Raw genomic sequence first — 17,772 nt, 5'->3', positions numbered from 1 at the left:
ATGGAAACTCTCCAAAAATCCTCGCTCTGTGGGGGAGGGGCAAGGTAGCGTTCCATTTGTTCTTGTGAGGTTGTACATTCACATCTCCAGAAAGATGGTCCCCACTTTTCCAGGCTGCTCCAGCTCCCTTCTCTTAAGCACCCTTCCTTCCACTCCAGCCCCACACACATCCTCACAGTTCCTCTTTGGTGAAGCCAGCTCTCATGTAGGGAATCCTAAGGAAGTTTTGAAAATGAACCATGAACGTCTTATTTGGATTACAGCAATATTAGACATCACATCTCCATCCTTTTTAAAAAGTAGGCTTGAGAAGAAATCAGCTCTGTAGCTTGGATTCTGCCACTGAATCTTGATTTTGATTTCAACTTTGTTATGTAACAAAATTACCCAGTGAAGTAATTTGTTTTTATATGCTGATGTTAAAAGCAGTTTGGCCAGCTTGGAACTGAGTTTCATGGACTTTAATCCGGTCTTGTTTCCTTTCCAGCCATCAGCCTTAGTCAGAGGCCCCCTCCCAACGGCCAGCGTCGCTCCGAGCATCCCCTTCTCAGCGTCTCTTTTGGGCGCCTTGCCCATCGGTGCGAGGTACGCGCCTGCACCCTCCTTCTCGGAGCTGTATCCGCCTTTGACTTCATCCTTAGAAGATTTCTGTTCTTCTCTAAATTCATTTTCAATGAGCGAATCCAAACGAGGTAAGACTCGAGCCACTTATATAAACAGTTACAGTTCATTTTCTAAAAAAGACAATTTGGTTTGACTGTTGTTTAACTAACTCCAGATAGTTGGTACTTGAATTATTTTTATTGTAGCTGAAAATACATTGTAGCTCTAAAGTCTAAACCCTCCTGTTTTATATTCACCTGGACTTAACTGTGCCATTTTGGAGATGAAGAATCAAAGCCCTGAGAGTAGGAATGTATGTGGCACTGGTTTTTTTATAGGATAGTTTGTTAAGCTGGGTGTCTGTTGTTTTGGGGGGTGAAATGACAATGTGTTCTCTAAAAAAGGGATACCCCATCTGAAGGGTCTTAAAGACAGGTTATCCTTTTAAATTCTGAACTAGGCAAATACTTAGTTAAGACTAATTTAAAATCAGTGTTTAAAATGATAATAGATCCATCTATTTTAGGCTTCATCCATTGAGCTCAGCAAAGCATGCCTGGTGCCTTAGTTTTGCAAGGGATTGCTGAGGTTTTGGCCTGACTCCTGTTTCTGTAGTCCTAGGCTTAATATATACTTTAAACAATAACAATGAAAATCTTCATATTTTTGTGAGGCTTTGTTATGGTTAAAGGGATAAAAATCAAAATAATTGATTTAAAGATTGACAACTGAAGAAACTAAAATTTGTGGGAGACAGAAGGGCAGAGAGAAAGTAACTGAGTGGTAGACTAAGAAAAAGAAAGTAATTGAACTTTATTGATTTTCTTAATGTTATGATGAGTTCCTGCTTCATATTTTCAAAAGGAGAGGCTCCTTTTCCATTTTGAATACGAATTATTTTCTCAGTCTTTTTAACAGTCCCACTTGGTAGGCCCTGCCTTAGCTTATGTCTCTGAAAATCACTTTTTATCTAAATTTGTTTGTCTAAGGGTTATTTATGCCCTTGGTTTCTAGAGGAGAGGAAAGACTCCATAGCCCTCTTTAAGTGTCAATTATGAGCAAGAAAGCTTCTTGGAATTGGGATGGGAAAATAACGTGGGAAGCCACAGTTAGCTACTAAGCCCTGATGTTCTTATTACATGATTAGAATGAAAAGGTCTGTTGAAGTTTTTTTATTATTTTAGATCTGTCCACCTCAACTTCTAGAGAGGGAACACCGCTTAACAACAGTAATTCTTCCCTTTTACTTGTAAGTGCCACTTCCTCTTTTGTAAATACGTCGCTTAAATTGCAAATAGGTCTTTTACTTAAGTAACTGAGTTATTTGAATGAACGTGACCGTCTCCCTGAAATTTTGTGTGTGCTGTGGGAAAGAGTGCTAAAATAAGACTCTTCTGGAACATCCAGTAATAAATGCTTTGTGTTTAAGGCTGGATCTGTCATAGCAAATTAATCACAATCGCAGGCAGTGTAAGAGGCTTTAGCACAGCGTGAACGACAAGGAAACACAAGATCAGGGCGTGAAAAACATGTTGGCTGATGAAGCAGAACAATTACCCGTCACTTATAACAACTCATGGAGCATCCAAAAACGTGGGGGAGGGGCCTAGAGACCCAAAAGAGAGGAAAATGTAGAAGGAAATGGTTTTTAAATAGAAACGCAGTAAGGACAGAATAGTCCCAACTTCAGTCTGTGCAGAATGTCTTATTTTTCAGATGCATCTGTTTCCTTCTTTAGTGATAGTGCAATATATGTTGGCTGTTTTTTTTTTTGTTTGTTTTTTGTTTTCTTAATTCTTCTTGCAGATGAATGGACCAGGCAGTTTGTTTGCTTCTGAGAGTTTCCTGGGAATGTCAAGTCACCCTAGGAATGACTTCGGAAACTTTTTTGGAAGTGCAGTAACTAAACCACCTTCTTCAGTGACCCCAAGACATCCCCTTGAAGGAACCCATGAACTGAGACAAGCTTGCCAGATCTGTTTCATAAAATCAGGTCAGGACCAAACAAAGGAGCAGACAGGATTAAAGCAGTCAATAACCTGAGAGTTCTTAGGAATTTGTAAATACATGTGGAAACACCAGCTATTGTGATTCTTCAATCTCTGAGTTCTTTCTAAAGAAGCAGCAGTTATTGATTAGGGACCTTTGGAGTCTAATAGGATAAGCTGCTGCTCTCCTTTGATAAAATTTTATATATAGAATCATATGGAATAGAATATTTACCTGACCATAATGTTTGTGAAAATTAAAGTACTTTCTGTTGGGTTATTTCATATCTTTACTCCTAAGTCAAGTGATATGAACACAATTTATTCTAAACTCGACCCAAGTTAATTTTCTTTCTTAGTTGCTTATTTAAATGCGTTCTTTACCTTTAGAAGCCATCAAAACTCCTATTCTAATAGTTAAATAAGGGTTATGTTTTGGGAAGACTGGTGTTTTGTCCTGATCTTCGTTTTGTCTGACAAACAGCACGAAAGGCAGAAGTTACTTCCATAGCTTGTTTACACTTGGGGGTTATGAAGATGGGATTTTTTAATGGGAATTTAATAATCATAATCCATCTGCTTATAAATGTGCCTGTAAAATGAAATGATACTTCTTGTGCATATGAGCAATCCTTTTTACATCTTTTTCAGGCCCTAAGTTAATGGATTTCACTTACCATGCTAATATAGATCATAAATGTAAGAAAGATATTTTAATTGGTAGGATAAAGAATGTTGAAGATAAATCATGGAAAAAAATACGTCCAAGACCAACAAAAACAAATTACGAAGGACCTTATTATATATGTAAAGGTATATGCTATAATTACTTAATTAGTGTACATCGCTTAAGCGAGAAATGATTTGCTACATTTGTTATAATGGTTCCAGTATTACTGTAACTAAAAGTGTTTAGATAGAGTTAACAGAAAGTTCCTTGGATTGAGACATTAGTATTTTTTATGTTATTTTTACCTTTGTTTTTAACTTGCTGTCTTGTGGGTGTTTTATAGTTATTTATGGAAATGGGGATTTCCCCAGGTTTTAAACAGAAAACTGTCTCAAACTTTGGGTTCTCTGACATGGTCTAAACAGAATCAGAACACTGAACTAAGGCTTTGAAAATGTTGCTCTTTTAAGTTGTTTTTGAGAGAACTTCGTATTTTCATTTTTGTCAGACCACTTCACCTGAACGAGCTTTGAATGTACCTAAATGACTTTTTAAACTTAGGTGGAGTACATCCGGGTATCAAGGCTTTTTTTCCCTGTCTGAAATAAAAATAATTTAGAATTGTGGTGCTGGTTTTTTGGTTTCTTTTTTAAGAGTTAATACCATCCCTGCATTGTAATACGCATATCATGGTTTGAAGCTATCCATGAATTGTTATAAAAATTCAAGTGATGCCCTAAGCGTGTTTTTTTTTTTTTTAAATACTTTTCTGATATTTTGTTGTTGTTATAAATTTATTTATTTATTTATTTATTTTTGGCTGCGTTGGGTCTTCGTTGCTGCGTGCGGGCTTTCTCTAGTTGCGGCGAGTGGGGGCTACTCTTTGTTGCGGTGCGCGGGCTTCTCATTGCGATGGCTTCTCTTGTTGCGGAACACGGGCTCTAGGTGCACGGGCTTCAGTAGTTGTGGCACGTGGGCTTCAGTAGTTGTGGCTCGTGGGTTCTAGAGCGCAGGCCCAGTAGTTGTGGCACACGGGCTTAGTTGCTCCGCGGCATGTGGGATCTTCCCGGACCAGGGATCGAACCTCTGTCCCCTGCATTGGCAGGCGGATTCTTAACCACTGTGCCACCAGGGAAGTCTCCCTAAGCGTGTTTAGTATTTATTGGCTTTGAAAAAACAACAGTCCGCTTTTTTTTTTTTTTTTTAAAGATTTTTTTGATGACCATTTATTTATTTATTTATTTATGGCTGTGTTGGGTCTTCGTTTCTGTGCGAGGGCTTTCTCTAGTTGTGGCAAGCGGGGGCCACTCTTCATCGCGGTGCGCGGGCCTCTCACTGTCGCGGCCTCTCTTGTTGCGGAGCACAGGCTCCAGGCGCGCAGGCTCAGTAATTGTGGCTCACAGGCCCAGTTGCTCCGCGGCATGTGGGATCTTCCCAGACCAGGGCTCGAACCCGTGTCCCCTGCATTGGCAGGCAGATTCTCAACCACTGCGCCACCAGGGAAGCCCCAGTCCGCGTTTTAAATGTCTTTTAATTCCCTGTCTTTCTAGATGTTGCTGCCGAGGAGGAATGTAGATATTTGGGCCACTGCACATTCGCTTATTGCCAGGAAGAGATAGATGTCTGGACGCTAGAGCGAAAGGGAGCATTCAGCAGGGAGGCTTTCTTTGGTGGCAACGGAAAGATCAACCTTACCGTGTTCAGACTGCTCCAAGAGCATCTTGGAGAATTTATATTCCTTTGTGAGGTACTTTCTCCAAACCTTACTTTCTGCTGTGAAATTGGTGGTAGCTTCCGACCCGCAAGCCCAGAAGTATCAAGTACTTAGCTCTGGTCCTGCCATATGATAAAGCATCTGCTCAGCAACGGTAGCCACTGCTATTATCCAAAAGAATACTGTTAAGACTTCGAACTTACTGAGTGTTATTTGGTGTAAGCATGTAATGTATAGGTATGTACATCATAAGCATGGCACGGAAGTTCTATCTCATATTATGTTTTCATGATAATTCTTCTTCTCTGTTTCAGAAATGTTTTGATCATAAGCCTAGAATGATAAGTAAAAGAAACAAAGATAATTCTACTTCTTGTTCTCATCCGGTTACAAAGCATGAGTTTGAAGACAATAAGTATGTTGGTAGTTTCTAATTTTTATAGTGACAACACAAGAGTCTTTTTTTAGATCCAAATAAAACCAGAGTAGTATCCGCTCAGGCATTCCCCCTCTCCTTTTGTTGTTGTTTTGAAAGATGGTGACTATTTTTAAATGGCTAATAGGTTTTGCTGAGAATTTTAAAATGAATTATTTAATTGAAATTTAATACAGAAAAGCAATACTGATTTATAGCTTCTCATGACATGGATTTAGGTATTTTATAGCTTAACATGTAATTATCCCCTCCCCTCCCGAGCAAAACAATTGCATACAGTGATTTATTTTTTCTGATAAAGATTTAAAATGTATTTTCAGTCTAGAACTTTACATTTTATATGTGTATGTACATTTTTTTTAAAGCTATGGCAGAACAATAGTAAAATGTCACTCCCTTTTCCTCTTAGGTGCCTTGTCCACATTTTGCGAGAGACAACAGTAAAATACTCCAAAATACGTTCTTTTCATGGTCAATGTCAGCTTGATTTATGCCGACATGAGGTTCGATATGGCTGTTTAAGGGAAGACGAGTGCTTTTATGCACATAGTCTTGTAGAATTGAAAGTCTGGATATTGCAAAATGAAACAGGTAGGTTTGTGTGTGATTGAGAAATGTCTCCTCAAAAGCGTCAGGGTTTATGAAGCGGTATTGGAGACCCTTCTCCATCAACCTGGTGTGGCAACACTGTTGATTTTTTCCTGAGCTTTAAACCGTGTAGTCACTTCATCTTTAGAGTGGCCTATTTTGAGTGTGGTCTCGTATAAGTAATTGCTGATACAAGTTCATGTATGAAGTATGGACTTGTGAGGAAGAAAGATTCCTCGGAAGACGCCAAGAGCTATATTTGTAAATATTCAATTTTGAAAGAATAATGGGATGTTCATTCTTGGCAACAGATTGTGCCAAGTGGGGTTAATTAAAGAATTGAGTCTGACTTTGCCTAGATTGGTGGCCTGTTATTGTGTCGAGGACCTAAAAAAGGCTTCTGCGTTTCCCAGGTATCTCACATGACGCTATTGCCCAGGAATCTAAACGATATTGGCAAAATTTGGAAGCAAACGTACCTGGAGCTCAGGTATTTTTTCCTGTGTACTTTCTGCATTTGGGATCCTTTCTGGAACGGCCTAATTGATGTTAGTTGTCGGCAGATGCAGTTAAAACTTACATACAGTCCAGTTACTTTCTTAATGTTTATTGAGTTGAGTAATTTTTTAAAAATTTATTTATTTATTTATTTATTTATTTGTTTTTGGCTGCATTGGGTCTTCGTTGCTGCGCGCGGGCTTTCTCAAGTTGCGGCGAGCGGGGGCTACTCTTCGTTGCGGTACACGGGCTTCTCATCGCGGTGGCTTCTCTTGTTGTGGAGCACGGGCTCTAGGCGCGCGGGCTCAGTAGTTGTGGCATGTGGGCTCAGTAGTTGTGACTCGCGGGCTCTGGAGCGCAGGCTCAGTAGTTGTGGCACACGGGCTTAGTTGCTCTGTGGCATGTGGGATCTTCCCAGACCAGGGCTCGAACCTATGTCCCCTGCATTGGCAGTTGGATTCTTAACCACTGTGCCATCGGGGAAGCCCCAGTTGAGTAATTCTTAATGTGAAAAAAAAATCTGAATTTTAGTTGATCATATAAAAGAAAAAAAGTTAGGCAGCCCATAACACCCACCAAGAATGTAGGATAGGGAATTCCCTGGAGGTCCAGTGGTTAGGACTCCATGCTTCCACTGCAGGGGGCACGGTTTCGATCCCTGGTTGGGGAACTAAGATCCTGCAAGCCGAGCGGCATGGCCAATAAAAGACTGTAGGATACAGTTTTCTTATTCAGCTTAATTGACAAAACAGTTGGGGTCTCGTGCTGTGGGGATCCTTGGAATAAGGGAGGTGGATTGTGTTTGTAGTTTTGCTTACCGCCCAGCCAAACTGCTTTACCCAACTACCCTCCTTCCCCTCCCTGCCAAAAATCCTAGTCATTAACTCCAAAGCTGACTTTCATAAATTGAGGTTTGGCATCTGTAATCTGCTTTTATCATATTCTCTTGCATATGGGTGGAGAACTGGAGATTTTAGTTATCAGATCATATGTATATAGTGGTCAAATCATCAAACCAGACAAAAATAGAAATTGTATGCTATTATGAAAAAAAATGCATGGTGATTGTGTTCTCAGAAAACTGGTTTTCTGTTAAATTAAAACTAATCTTTTAATTATTTAAGGTACTTGGCAATCAAATAATGCCTGGATCCCTTAATATGAAGATAAAATTTGTATGTGCTCAGTGTCTGAGAAATGGTCAAGTCATTGAACCAGACAAAAACAGAAAATATTGTAGTGCAAAAGCAAGGCATTCGTAAGTAGTGTGTGTGTGGAAATAGTGCCAGATCATAATGATCTGTTTCATGGGTGTAAAATCATGCATATAAGAAAAAAAGATTAAGACTTTGAAGAGAGCAAAGGAAAGTAGACAATTTAGGAATGATTGCAAAGCAAAAGGGAAGAGATTTTTAGAATTTAGTAGCTAAGAATTCAACACAATTCAAGTATTTTTCCTGTATTTCATCATTTCCGTGTTTAGGATTTGTAGGGAATGTTTGTTTATAATTATCGACAGGAAATGAAATGACAGAATCATAAGGCATTTCTTTTAGAAGGGTTGAGGAAAAAAATCTCTGGTCCTTTAGGTACAAACTTTGTACCTGCCCCGTTATATTATGCCTTTGCCAGTGTGTTTTTGTTTTTTCTGAACTCCATTTTTCTTAGGTGGACCAAAGATCGTCGTGCGATGAGAGTGATGTCTATTGAACGTAAGAAGTGGATGAACATCCGTCCTCTCCCCACAAAGAAACAAATGCCTTTACAGTTTGATGTACATACGTAATTTTTAAGCCACTTTTTTTTTTATTAGGCATTTCAAATCATTAGAAAGTAGTAGTAATTCAGATGGAAACTGGTCCCCTTTAAATAATGCTCATCATGTTAATGAAATCGAAGTGGTCCTTTCGTTTTCCTTCCCCTTTTGAATGTGTGGTTCTGGGACAGTCTTTAGATTGATTGGAATCGTATGAGTTACTGAGGAAAAGTAAGTAGACAATGGACTAGAGAAGAGTGATGGTCATGGCTCAGCTTATTTTCCAGATGAATTACTTTGGGAGCAAATGGGAGAGAATTTCATTTAAATTTGATTCCTCAGCTTTGCTGTCATACCCAGGGCCTTCCGTATTATTATGGATGCTGTTGATGGGTTGTTTTTATCACGCCTGTTTCTTTCACTGAAGCGATGGATGCTCCCTAAAGGATGCCCAACATTATAGGATATTCTTGAAGTAACCCAAAGGAAAAACGCCCCATGTTAGAGCAATATGTTCCTCAAAAGCCCTTAGAATGAAAACACCAGGCCAACTTAATGTGTGGGTAGCATTTCACTCACTAGGTAGCACGTTTCAACTTGGTCCCCCTGGTGCCTTACGTGGTCTTAAAGACGATTGTCTGGGCAAAGCCCTGGAGCTGGCCCAGCTTGCCTCTTCACAAGAGAGAGGGTCTGGAGGGATTTCACTGTGCGAGGGACACTTGGAGCTGACAGGGCGGAAATTTTCTGCCGCAGCGGAGGAAGTATGGAGAGAGCCTTTTGCCCAGAGAAGCAGTGCAGGTGGATTGCAGAGTCCCCATGTAACGAGGCTCCCTCTCCCAATTGCCAGAGAGTTGAGGAAGAGGAGGGTTAATTTCCCATCACCCAGGGTACCTTGCTTTTTGTAAAACTTATACAAGTTATAAGGACAGTCTTTGAAGGAGGTGGTGTGTTTGTTTATCCACAGTGGTTTCAGCCTCAGATTTGGGTGATTTAATCCGTGGGTTATGTAGGAGGGGAGGAAGGTTTATTGGAACCATTGATATCTTGTGCTTCAAAAGATAGTGGAGATTATGGGCATATTCCTCAAAACTTTGCTAAAACTAAGACGACTGGGAACAATTCTAGCTCATGAGGCAGCTGCCTAGGACCACTGATTATTCTCTCATCTTGGACGTGGTGTTCTACTTTGCAATGTTACAGGAGCTTATTTCCTCTTTTTTCCCACCATACTAGGTATTGCTAAGGGATCCTTTTTTCTAAAAGAAGAAATAGTACTCTGTGTGTGTATGTGTGTAGACAGTGTGGTGAGGTGGAGAGAGTGTGTGCTTCAGAGTCTGCCCGAAGGGCAAGTTACTCAGCCTCAGTTTGCTCATCTGTAAATGAGAATAATTGCATCCTAGGGAAGATACAGGAGATGGTGGTGTGTAAAAACCCAGCACAGAGCGGCCTTCTCCTTTATTTTCTCTTCTCCCTGCTCCTTATCGTTGAGTTTTGAAAGACGATGGTAAATGTCTACCTAGTAATACCTAAGTACTTATTGGGGATTGACTGGGAAAAGAATATAATACAGTCCATCACAAGAATGTTTTGTTGACTGTTGACTTCATGCAGAAAATTGTAAGGGTTGCAGGGGTGGGGGTCCCTGACGTTGGTCCAAGGGAGGAAAGGAGCAGTGTTAAGTGTTGACTGCTTCTTGATTTTTAGTGAAAGTCAATGCTAAGCATCTACCATTACGTAAACTAATATATAGGGCCAACTCCTGTTGAAACACGGATGAACTAAAATAAGCTAACAATTAATTGTACTAGGATTTATGCTCTATAAAGACAAGTACATTGATGATATCTAAGAATGAGCTCTTGGTGCCGGCGGTTTTCCTAGTTCTTAATAGTCATGGGTCTTAGGGGAGTCTGTGTTCTGCTGATGGCTCTCACTTTATTTTCCTACCAGTATCACTGTATTTACTCTGTAAAGTAAAAATGCAAATAACCAGAAGAGGTATTATTTGAACGCTGTATAACTGGATGGCCTGGTTAGTGGAATAATTGTCTTTGAACAACGCATAGCTAGTGAATGATGGCCAAGATTAGCTGCCAGTATTGGTGATAAGTAAATGTCCGAGATTTTTTCTGACACTGTTTAGTACCTTTGGAGGAGTCTGCAGTTTCTTTATCGCTTCCCAAGTGCTGACAAGGAGGCATCCTGGGTGTCAGGTAGGGGAGAGTAGGATCCTTCAGACTGAGGGGGCCAGAGACTTGCATTGCAGAGATAAAATGTTCTGCTGTGTTAAAAGCAGATACTCTGAATTAATGAGTTTGTTGACATTTCCTTGTAAGAAAATGTTCCATATTCCAGTTTCATACTTACTTTCTTTTGGAAATTTTCTTTTGAAAAGTTTTGAGACAGAAAGCTTAATATCATTTCATGTATTTGGGGCTTATAGTCAATTTGAATAGAAGCAAATTAATCTCCTTTTAAAATTATGTTCTCGTCATTAGCATGGATAATAATATTTATTTTGCTTAAATGTAAAAATTAGGCAGTTTTACTAAGTGTACTCTGTCTTAAAGCATGTTCATATTTTTCTAACACAGCTGTGCAATCATATTGCTTCTGGGAAAAAATGTCAGTATGTTGGAAACTGTTCCTTTGCTCACAGTCCTGAGGAGCGGGAAGTGTGGACCTACATGAAGGAGAACGGGAGTAAGTTGATGATTAACCGTGGCCTTGACACCCGTGAAATCTAGCTTGCCTGAAAGTCTCTTTCCTCTCTGTAAATATGCCAACTTACTGTGCACACAGAAAGCAGTCTGCGTTCTAAACCATTATACCATTTTATCAGTGAGGCAGAGCCTGACCTCCGATCATGTTTGCTTAGGTCAGATTCGGATACAAATACATAGGTCAGCATCCTCTGATGTCATAGGCGTGATTCATGGTCTGGGGAAGTTCAGTCCTTCCGTGAGCTCCTTTTGTGAATAGTCACCCCTGAATTAATCAGGTTATAATTGGAGGTCTCTTCAAGGAGCCCTTACTGGTAGAACAGGCCCACATTCAAAGGTCCAAGGAGAGAATGTTTGTCTTGGTCAAACGTCAGGTTTATTGTGAGAGCCTTTGAGAGGAGTCTCAGACAACCTTTCACTTCCAACCAGAAAGTGTTTTGCTACCAGGATTATTGTTCTTCAGTCTTAAGTAAACTGATGGAAATTTACCGACTGCTTAAAATCTGTGATCTCTGGATTACAAGAAGCCATCTGATTTAAGCATGTCACCTGTCGTATTTCAACCATGTAAAAATTCAGTGACTTGTGTGGACAGGACTCCTTCTTGCTTGGAGTGGCGACATAGAGTTGGGCCTTATTGAAGGTGTCCTTGCAAATCAGGGTTCTTGCAGTGATTCCTGCTACCACTGGTCTGAAGGAAGAAGAATTTCCTAGTTTACCTCTAATCATAGAAACACTTGGGCAGGCAGTAAAGCCGAGTTTTGACCAGATCCTCATTACCAGATTTTTTTTTAAACTCAGTGGCTCTCAACTGGGGATGAATTTTGCCACACACACACCTCTCTCCCCTTGGGGACACTTGGCAACGTCTGGACATTTGTCATGACTTGTAGGGCTGTGCTACTGGCAGCTAGTGGGTAGAGGCTAGGGGTGTTGTTAAACATCCTACACGCACAAGATTGCCACCGACAGCGAAGAGTTTTCTGGCTCAGAATGTTGGCGGTGCTGAGGTTGAGAAACCTTGGTTTTATCGCTTGACAGTAATGCCGGATACACTTGTTCCAGTAGCTTGCAGCCACTGCCCAGCACCTGGTCATGGCTGTGTTGTTGTAAGTTGCACCCCAGCATGTCGGTCTTCTGGGACTGTGGCTCAACTGACGGGCTCCCACCAGGGTCAGAATCTCGGTCCTTATAGTAGGTTTCTCAGTAGACAGTGAGGAGCCGTGTAAGTAGCCTGTGTGGTTACAGCAGCGGTAGCAAGTGTTTAACGTGGGGCATCGTGAAGCCGTGCCGAGGCTTTCCTTTTCAGCAATGCCCTTGAAATGGTTTCTGAATTTTAAACACCCCCATAGTGTCTTGCAAATGCAGGGAGGAGTTAATCTTGAAAACTAACTATTAAAAAAAAAAAAAGAAAACTAACGTTTGTGGTCTTACAGTCCTGAATTTGATTCTTACCCCTGAGAGTCTGGAAATGGACTGTCTCTCCGTGTCTAAATACGATCAGTTTCCATTCAGCCCTCTCAAGTTTCTTTTGAAAATTGCACCGACTGATACCAAAAGAGTGTGTGTTCTTGTGTGTATTTAAATGGCGTATTTAAATATTTGCTGCTGAAAGGAGTTCATTTTTCTTTAGTACAAGATATGGAGCAGTTTTATGAACTCTGGCTAAAGAGCCAAAAAAATGAAAAAAGCGATGATGTAGCCAGTCAGTCAAACAAAGAAAATGGAAAGCAAATTCACATGCCGACAGATTACGCGGAAGTTACTGTAAGTACCCCAGGTTGGTTCCCCTCACCTTTGCTTCCAGGCCTTTCTTTTCTTTCCCACCTTCTCCAAAACCTGGCTCCCTCGCCCCCGGTCTGCCCTCCCCCTTATCTTCATTTTCTCTCCGCGCTGGCTCTCCACTGTTAGTTTAAGCCTCTTCATCCTAAAAATGCCTTTCCTAGATCTTTTTTCCAACTCTGGAGCCAGGAAATTGTGAGTCCGAGTCCTGCTTCCGTCTCCTTACTAGCCTGTGACACTGGGCAGGTTACTGAACGTCTCTGAGGGGGTTGCTTGTGATGGAGCCACGAAGTGTGATGAGCCTGCGGGTTTATCCCAGTGCCGGCCCACGGAAAGTGCTCAGGAAATGTGGGGTCCCCCTCCCCCAAGTCCTCTTGTTCTCTTATCACCGTCCTGCAGTCTGGCCTCTGCCTCTGGGTTCTACAGAGACGTTAAGTCACCTGTGGTCTTTTACTGTTTTGGCGGTCTTTTAAATTTTTCAAAAAAGTGAAGGGGGTAGTATAATGACTGTCTTGAGCCCACCATCCCAGGTGAACCGATGTTAACAGTTTGTTGTGTTTGCTTCTGTAAAGTAAATAAAATGTCACAGATAAAGTTGGAACCCCAGTTGTCCCCCTTTCCCAGAGGGACCAGATCCAGTGTATATTTTTCCAGGCCATGTTTACATATCTTGGACTGTTTATTCCTAACCTATTGCTCTGCCTGGCATGTTTTTTTCAAACTGACAGGCGTATGCGTTACTCTACTCCTTGTTTCTTGTTTTTTGTCCCTTCTCCGTATTGAGTCATTCAGATGTGGGTCATGGACACGTCTTTGTGCACGATACGCCCTGTGAACCCTGCTTTCTCTGCCAAGGCTCAGCACTGATCCCCTCACCACCTTTTCTTAAGTACCACCAGGGTTTCCAGAGCCAGGGTCACCCCAACTTGCTGGGTCATGAGGTTGACCTGTCTCTGCGAACCTGTTCTTACCCAGTGTTGCAGGGCATTTGGGAAATAGTCAACACTACTGAAACACTGCACGCTTGCATATGTGGGAGCACAGGGTTCCTAATGTGTGGGTCTGTGCCCCCAGGGAGGTGTCTTCCCAGCACGTGTACTTCCCTGGCCCCTGGCACAAGTCCTGGCCCATAGCAGGGGCTCAGTTCATGTGCAAGGATGGAGTTGCTCGTCCTTCTGCAGTGGGCGAGTCCCGGGTTTTCACATCCTCTCTGCTTTCCCTCGTGGTATGAATCCTCCCCGGAATCCTTGTTTGAATCTGGCCCCTTGTCCTGCCGACAGACTCCCTTGTTTGCACACCAGCTCCTTGCCAGAGCCTGCCTGGACCCCTGGCCTGGTCCGTCCATCGCCCCTGTTCTCTGCTTCCTGTGTGCTGGCCGCCCTCTCCTTGGTCCTGCTCTTGACTTTGAGTTTTACGTTCTCACCCAGCTTCCCCCACTGGACGGGCTCCCCAAGAGTAGAGTCTGGGTCTTGGGTGGAGTCGTTTCTAGTTGTTCTGGTGCCTGAACACAGGTGACCCGTCGGGGGCCACACAGACAGCAGCCACTGACGGGATGCGTGTCTTCCGTGCACTCTAGGTGGACTTCCACTGCTGGATGTGTGGGAAGAACTGCAACAGTGAGAAGCAGTGGCAGGGCCACATCTCCTCGGAGAAGCACAAGGAGAAGGTTTTCCACACTGAAGATGACCAGTACTGCTGGCAGCACCGCTTTCCAACAGGATATTTTAGTATTTGCGATAGGTACGTGGGTCTCTTCAGTTTCCCACATGAAAACTGCTGACCTTGTGAGTAGACAGAGTATCTGGGTGATAAAATCTTCTAATCCTGGATGCTTGGATTTGAGCTCAAAGTTTAGTTGCTCCTTGAACATTTCTTCACTCTTCTGCGTTCCATGAAAAGATTCACTAGTCTGCCGGTACTGGCGTGAAAGTCTTAAAAATAACCAAATAGGGAAATAAGTTCATTCAGGCTTGCCCAAGTGATCTCTGAACTGGCAGTGGAGATTCTCTGACCCTTCACAATAATCTTTCTCGTAGTAGATGTTCATCAGTTTTGAAACTGCCTTTGAATTATATTCCAAGTATAAATCTGGAACTTTCTCAGGTCAAAGGAAAATATTAGTATTTTAAGTTTACTTAGAAAATTTTTCAATGAAAAGCTAGATAATTTTGAATTGCTCCTCATTTTGTTGTTTCTATTTGACTTCCAAACTTAGATCCATGTGATACATAGAATTATTGAAGATATTTTTTACTTCCTGCCCCTTCTGATTTCTTTCCACTGCATCAAGAAGGAGCGTAGTCTTTTTTTCCCCAACAATCTGTATTTTTCATTAAATAGTGCATTTAAATAGTTTAAAGTACTAATTATTGTAGATGTCAAGGCAATAAAATATTCATTTTTCTAGGATTAAGATTTCGAGCTAAAAGTTTAATGCAAACCATAAAGGTAGTGAAGAGCACATTTTAAAGATTTTTATAAACAACTGGTGGATGCTTACCAAGCTGGTGGACGCTTACCAAGCTGACTTGTCCTAACAGGTATATGAATGGTACCTGCACGGAAGGAAGCAGCTGTAAATTTGCACATGGCAATGCTGAACTTCATGAATGGGAAGAGAGAAGAGATGCCCTAAAGATGAAGCTCAACAAAGCACGAAAAGATCACTTAATTGCCCCCAATGATAATGACTTTGGAAAATATAGTTTTTTGTTTAAAGATTTAAACTAATATGCTGGCTTTTATGTATGTTACCTAATCAGAGCATTGACCAGAAAAATTGAAAGTGTTGTAAGGCACGTAGCAGAGGAGCTGCAGATTTTCTGCTTGTATTGGCGTCTCTCATCCCTCCTGAGCAGCAACCCACAGTAGGTAGGAAAACGGGCTGTTTGACAGGTTTGGCCAGGCTCTCACGGCATCAAATGGCAAAGCGACCGCTACTGGTTGCCAACTGTTGAACAGACTTTTGGATGAATTGTGTTGGGGAAGAGGATAAGGTTATGTTGAGGACAACTTCTTGAGTTGGTCCTTCAGATAAGAATCATGATGGTGAGAGAGAAACACTGTACTAGGATCAGAACACATGATGGATGAAAATTCTTCACATGTTTTAAGAGGAATGAATTTGTCTAATATAATAAAGTTTGCTACTTATCTGTATGTAGGTTGCTAAAAAGGATTTTCTTAACTCAGATTTTAAGCCAAATAACCATTTAACACTAGTATATGTTAAATGGGGTATTTTTCTGTATTTGTATGTTTCACTATAATAAGGGAACTGAGGATAATGTGCATTGAGAATATTTTGAAAAATAATCAGTTGACTCAAATTTTATTTCTTGGTCTTTTGCTGTTTAGATGATGATTTTGAAAGATTAAACTTGTACTGTTGGTATTGTGTAGTGTATGGACCAATACTGCCCGTAATAAAGATTTTATATATAGATGTCTTTCATTTTTTTGGTGTGGTCCTTGCCAGTTCCTTAAAAAATTGTTAAAACTGGGTACTAAAATCACAAGGTTAGATTTTTTTTTTTTTTTTGGCCGCACCGCTTGGCTTGTGGGGATCCCAGTTCCCCGACAACCAGGGATCGAACCTGGGCCCTCAGCAGTGAAAGTGTGGACTCCTACCCACTGGACTGCCAGGGAATTCCCTAGATTTTTTTAAAAAACACTTTCATTTAAGCAATTAATGACAGAAGGCAAATTAGAGAGACATGGCAGCAACTTTCTCTCTGTCCCGCTCTCCTCCGATTCACGTTGCTAAGAGGCTTCTCTTATTGACTGACATGCTAACCCCTCTGGGGGCTCTTCTGTGTCTCATTCAGATGAATGCCCAGCAAGGGGACACACGGTCAGCTAAGACGTGGGCTGTGGGATTCCACAGACACAACTGTCTAGCACAGCGCCTTCTATAGGGCCGTTTCGGTTGTTGAAAGACCACTGAAGGTGTGGTCAGGACGGGCTTGCAGAGACGAGGAAGGGGCTGAGCTGTCCTGAGACCCAGATCTGCTCCTGACCTGGCGAGCTAGGGAGAAGAGTCATTGTCAGGGCTTGGAGGCCGCCACCTCATGAGGACACTGCCAGTGCAGAGTCCCTGTTGGGGGTGGGAGTCAGAAGGAATGGCTGATGGGCTCGAAAGTCACCTCTTCATGACAACCTTGAGTCAGTGGGGTTTGTGGCAAACAGAAAAGGGTCTTTGTTCAGTGCGAGTCCAGCCTGGGTGGGGGGAGCATGGCTGCAAGTAGAGAGATGAGAGAGAAGCGGTGCCTTCAGCAGAACCAGAGGCTGCAGAGTGAAAGGCAAGCCCGGGGGACTCCTTGAAGACCGCAGGAGACTGGTTTCCCTCCCATGAATGGAAGGCGGTTGGGACCAGTTTTATTTGGCAGGTGCGTTAGGAGTGCATCTTATTTGCCAAATAAGTAATCTGTTTCTGTAGAGCAGACTGGCAGTGTTATCATTCTGCTAGGTCTCCCTAGTCTGATGGCCTTCATGATGTTTTTCTTCTCCATCCTTCCAAACTCCTTTTATCCTTTCTTTCCAGGGAGAATAGATGTTAAAAAGCTGTCTCTGGTGCTCTGTTTTAGCTTGCAGTTTAACAAGTTGGTTGTCTGAACCTTTGGAATCTAGGCTAGAAACTTAAAGTTTGACCGGTCAAGACGAGAATTCTTTGTTTTCCACACCCACATCCCCACCTCAAATTCTCTGTGCCTGGGCTTTCTTGCAGTTCTCTGTGCTCTGAACTATCCTTTCAGTAAATTCCATTTCTGCCTAAATCATCCAGTTTTTTGCCTCATTTCGGCTAAGAACCCCCCTGGCCACAGCGTTGGTCTCAGCAGCAGGAAGTCAATGCTAATTATTCCATGGTGAAGTCACACCTCCACCCTAGAAGCGAAGAGGAGAACGAGGTGTGACAGGGGGAAAAGGACAAGGAAAAAAAAGTATGAAAGAGCAAAACCCGAATATTAACAGCAGACGAAACTAATAACTGGCATGTCTACTTGGACATGTTTAT

At 41.9% G+C, this 17,772-nt stretch overlaps 1 protein-coding gene across 3 annotated transcripts in view; it reads left to right on the top strand.

Annotated features, from left to right (window-relative positions):
• The window catches only part of ZC3H7A (zinc finger CCCH-type containing 7A), a 34,939-nt gene extending 18,765 nt beyond the window's left edge, over window positions 1–16,174 (top strand). For all 3 annotated transcript variants that reach the window (XM_061208871.1, XM_061208872.1, XM_061208873.1), the window contains 14 exons: window positions 488–692; window positions 1,788–1,852; window positions 2,410–2,596; window positions 3,243–3,404; window positions 4,812–5,008; window positions 5,290–5,390; window positions 5,821–6,002; window positions 6,413–6,489; window positions 7,622–7,755; window positions 8,166–8,271; window positions 10,848–10,956; window positions 12,610–12,743; window positions 14,335–14,498; window positions 15,299–16,174. In XM_061208871.1, coding sequence (XP_061064854.1) covers window positions 488–692; window positions 1,788–1,852; window positions 2,410–2,596; window positions 3,243–3,404; window positions 4,812–5,008; window positions 5,290–5,390; window positions 5,821–6,002; window positions 6,413–6,489; window positions 7,622–7,755; window positions 8,166–8,271; window positions 10,848–10,956; window positions 12,610–12,743; window positions 14,335–14,498; window positions 15,299–15,488 — 2,013 coding nt within the window. In that variant the 3' untranslated portion in view covers window positions 15,489–16,174. The remainder of the gene's footprint in view (window positions 1–487; window positions 693–1,787; window positions 1,853–2,409; window positions 2,597–3,242; window positions 3,405–4,811; window positions 5,009–5,289; window positions 5,391–5,820; window positions 6,003–6,412; window positions 6,490–7,621; window positions 7,756–8,165; window positions 8,272–10,847; window positions 10,957–12,609; window positions 12,744–14,334; window positions 14,499–15,298) is intronic.
• Window positions 16,175–17,772: the final 1,598 nt, after the last annotated feature.

The sequence above is a fragment of the Eubalaena glacialis genome, chromosome 13, assembly GCF_028564815.1.
Source record: "Eubalaena glacialis isolate mEubGla1 chromosome 13, mEubGla1.1.hap2.+ XY, whole genome shotgun sequence".
Classification (NCBI taxonomy): domain Eukaryota; kingdom Metazoa; phylum Chordata; class Mammalia; order Artiodactyla; family Balaenidae; genus Eubalaena; species Eubalaena glacialis.
The sequence above is the reverse complement of the archived record's forward strand: the minus strand, read 5'-3'. Positions and strand labels throughout refer to the sequence as shown.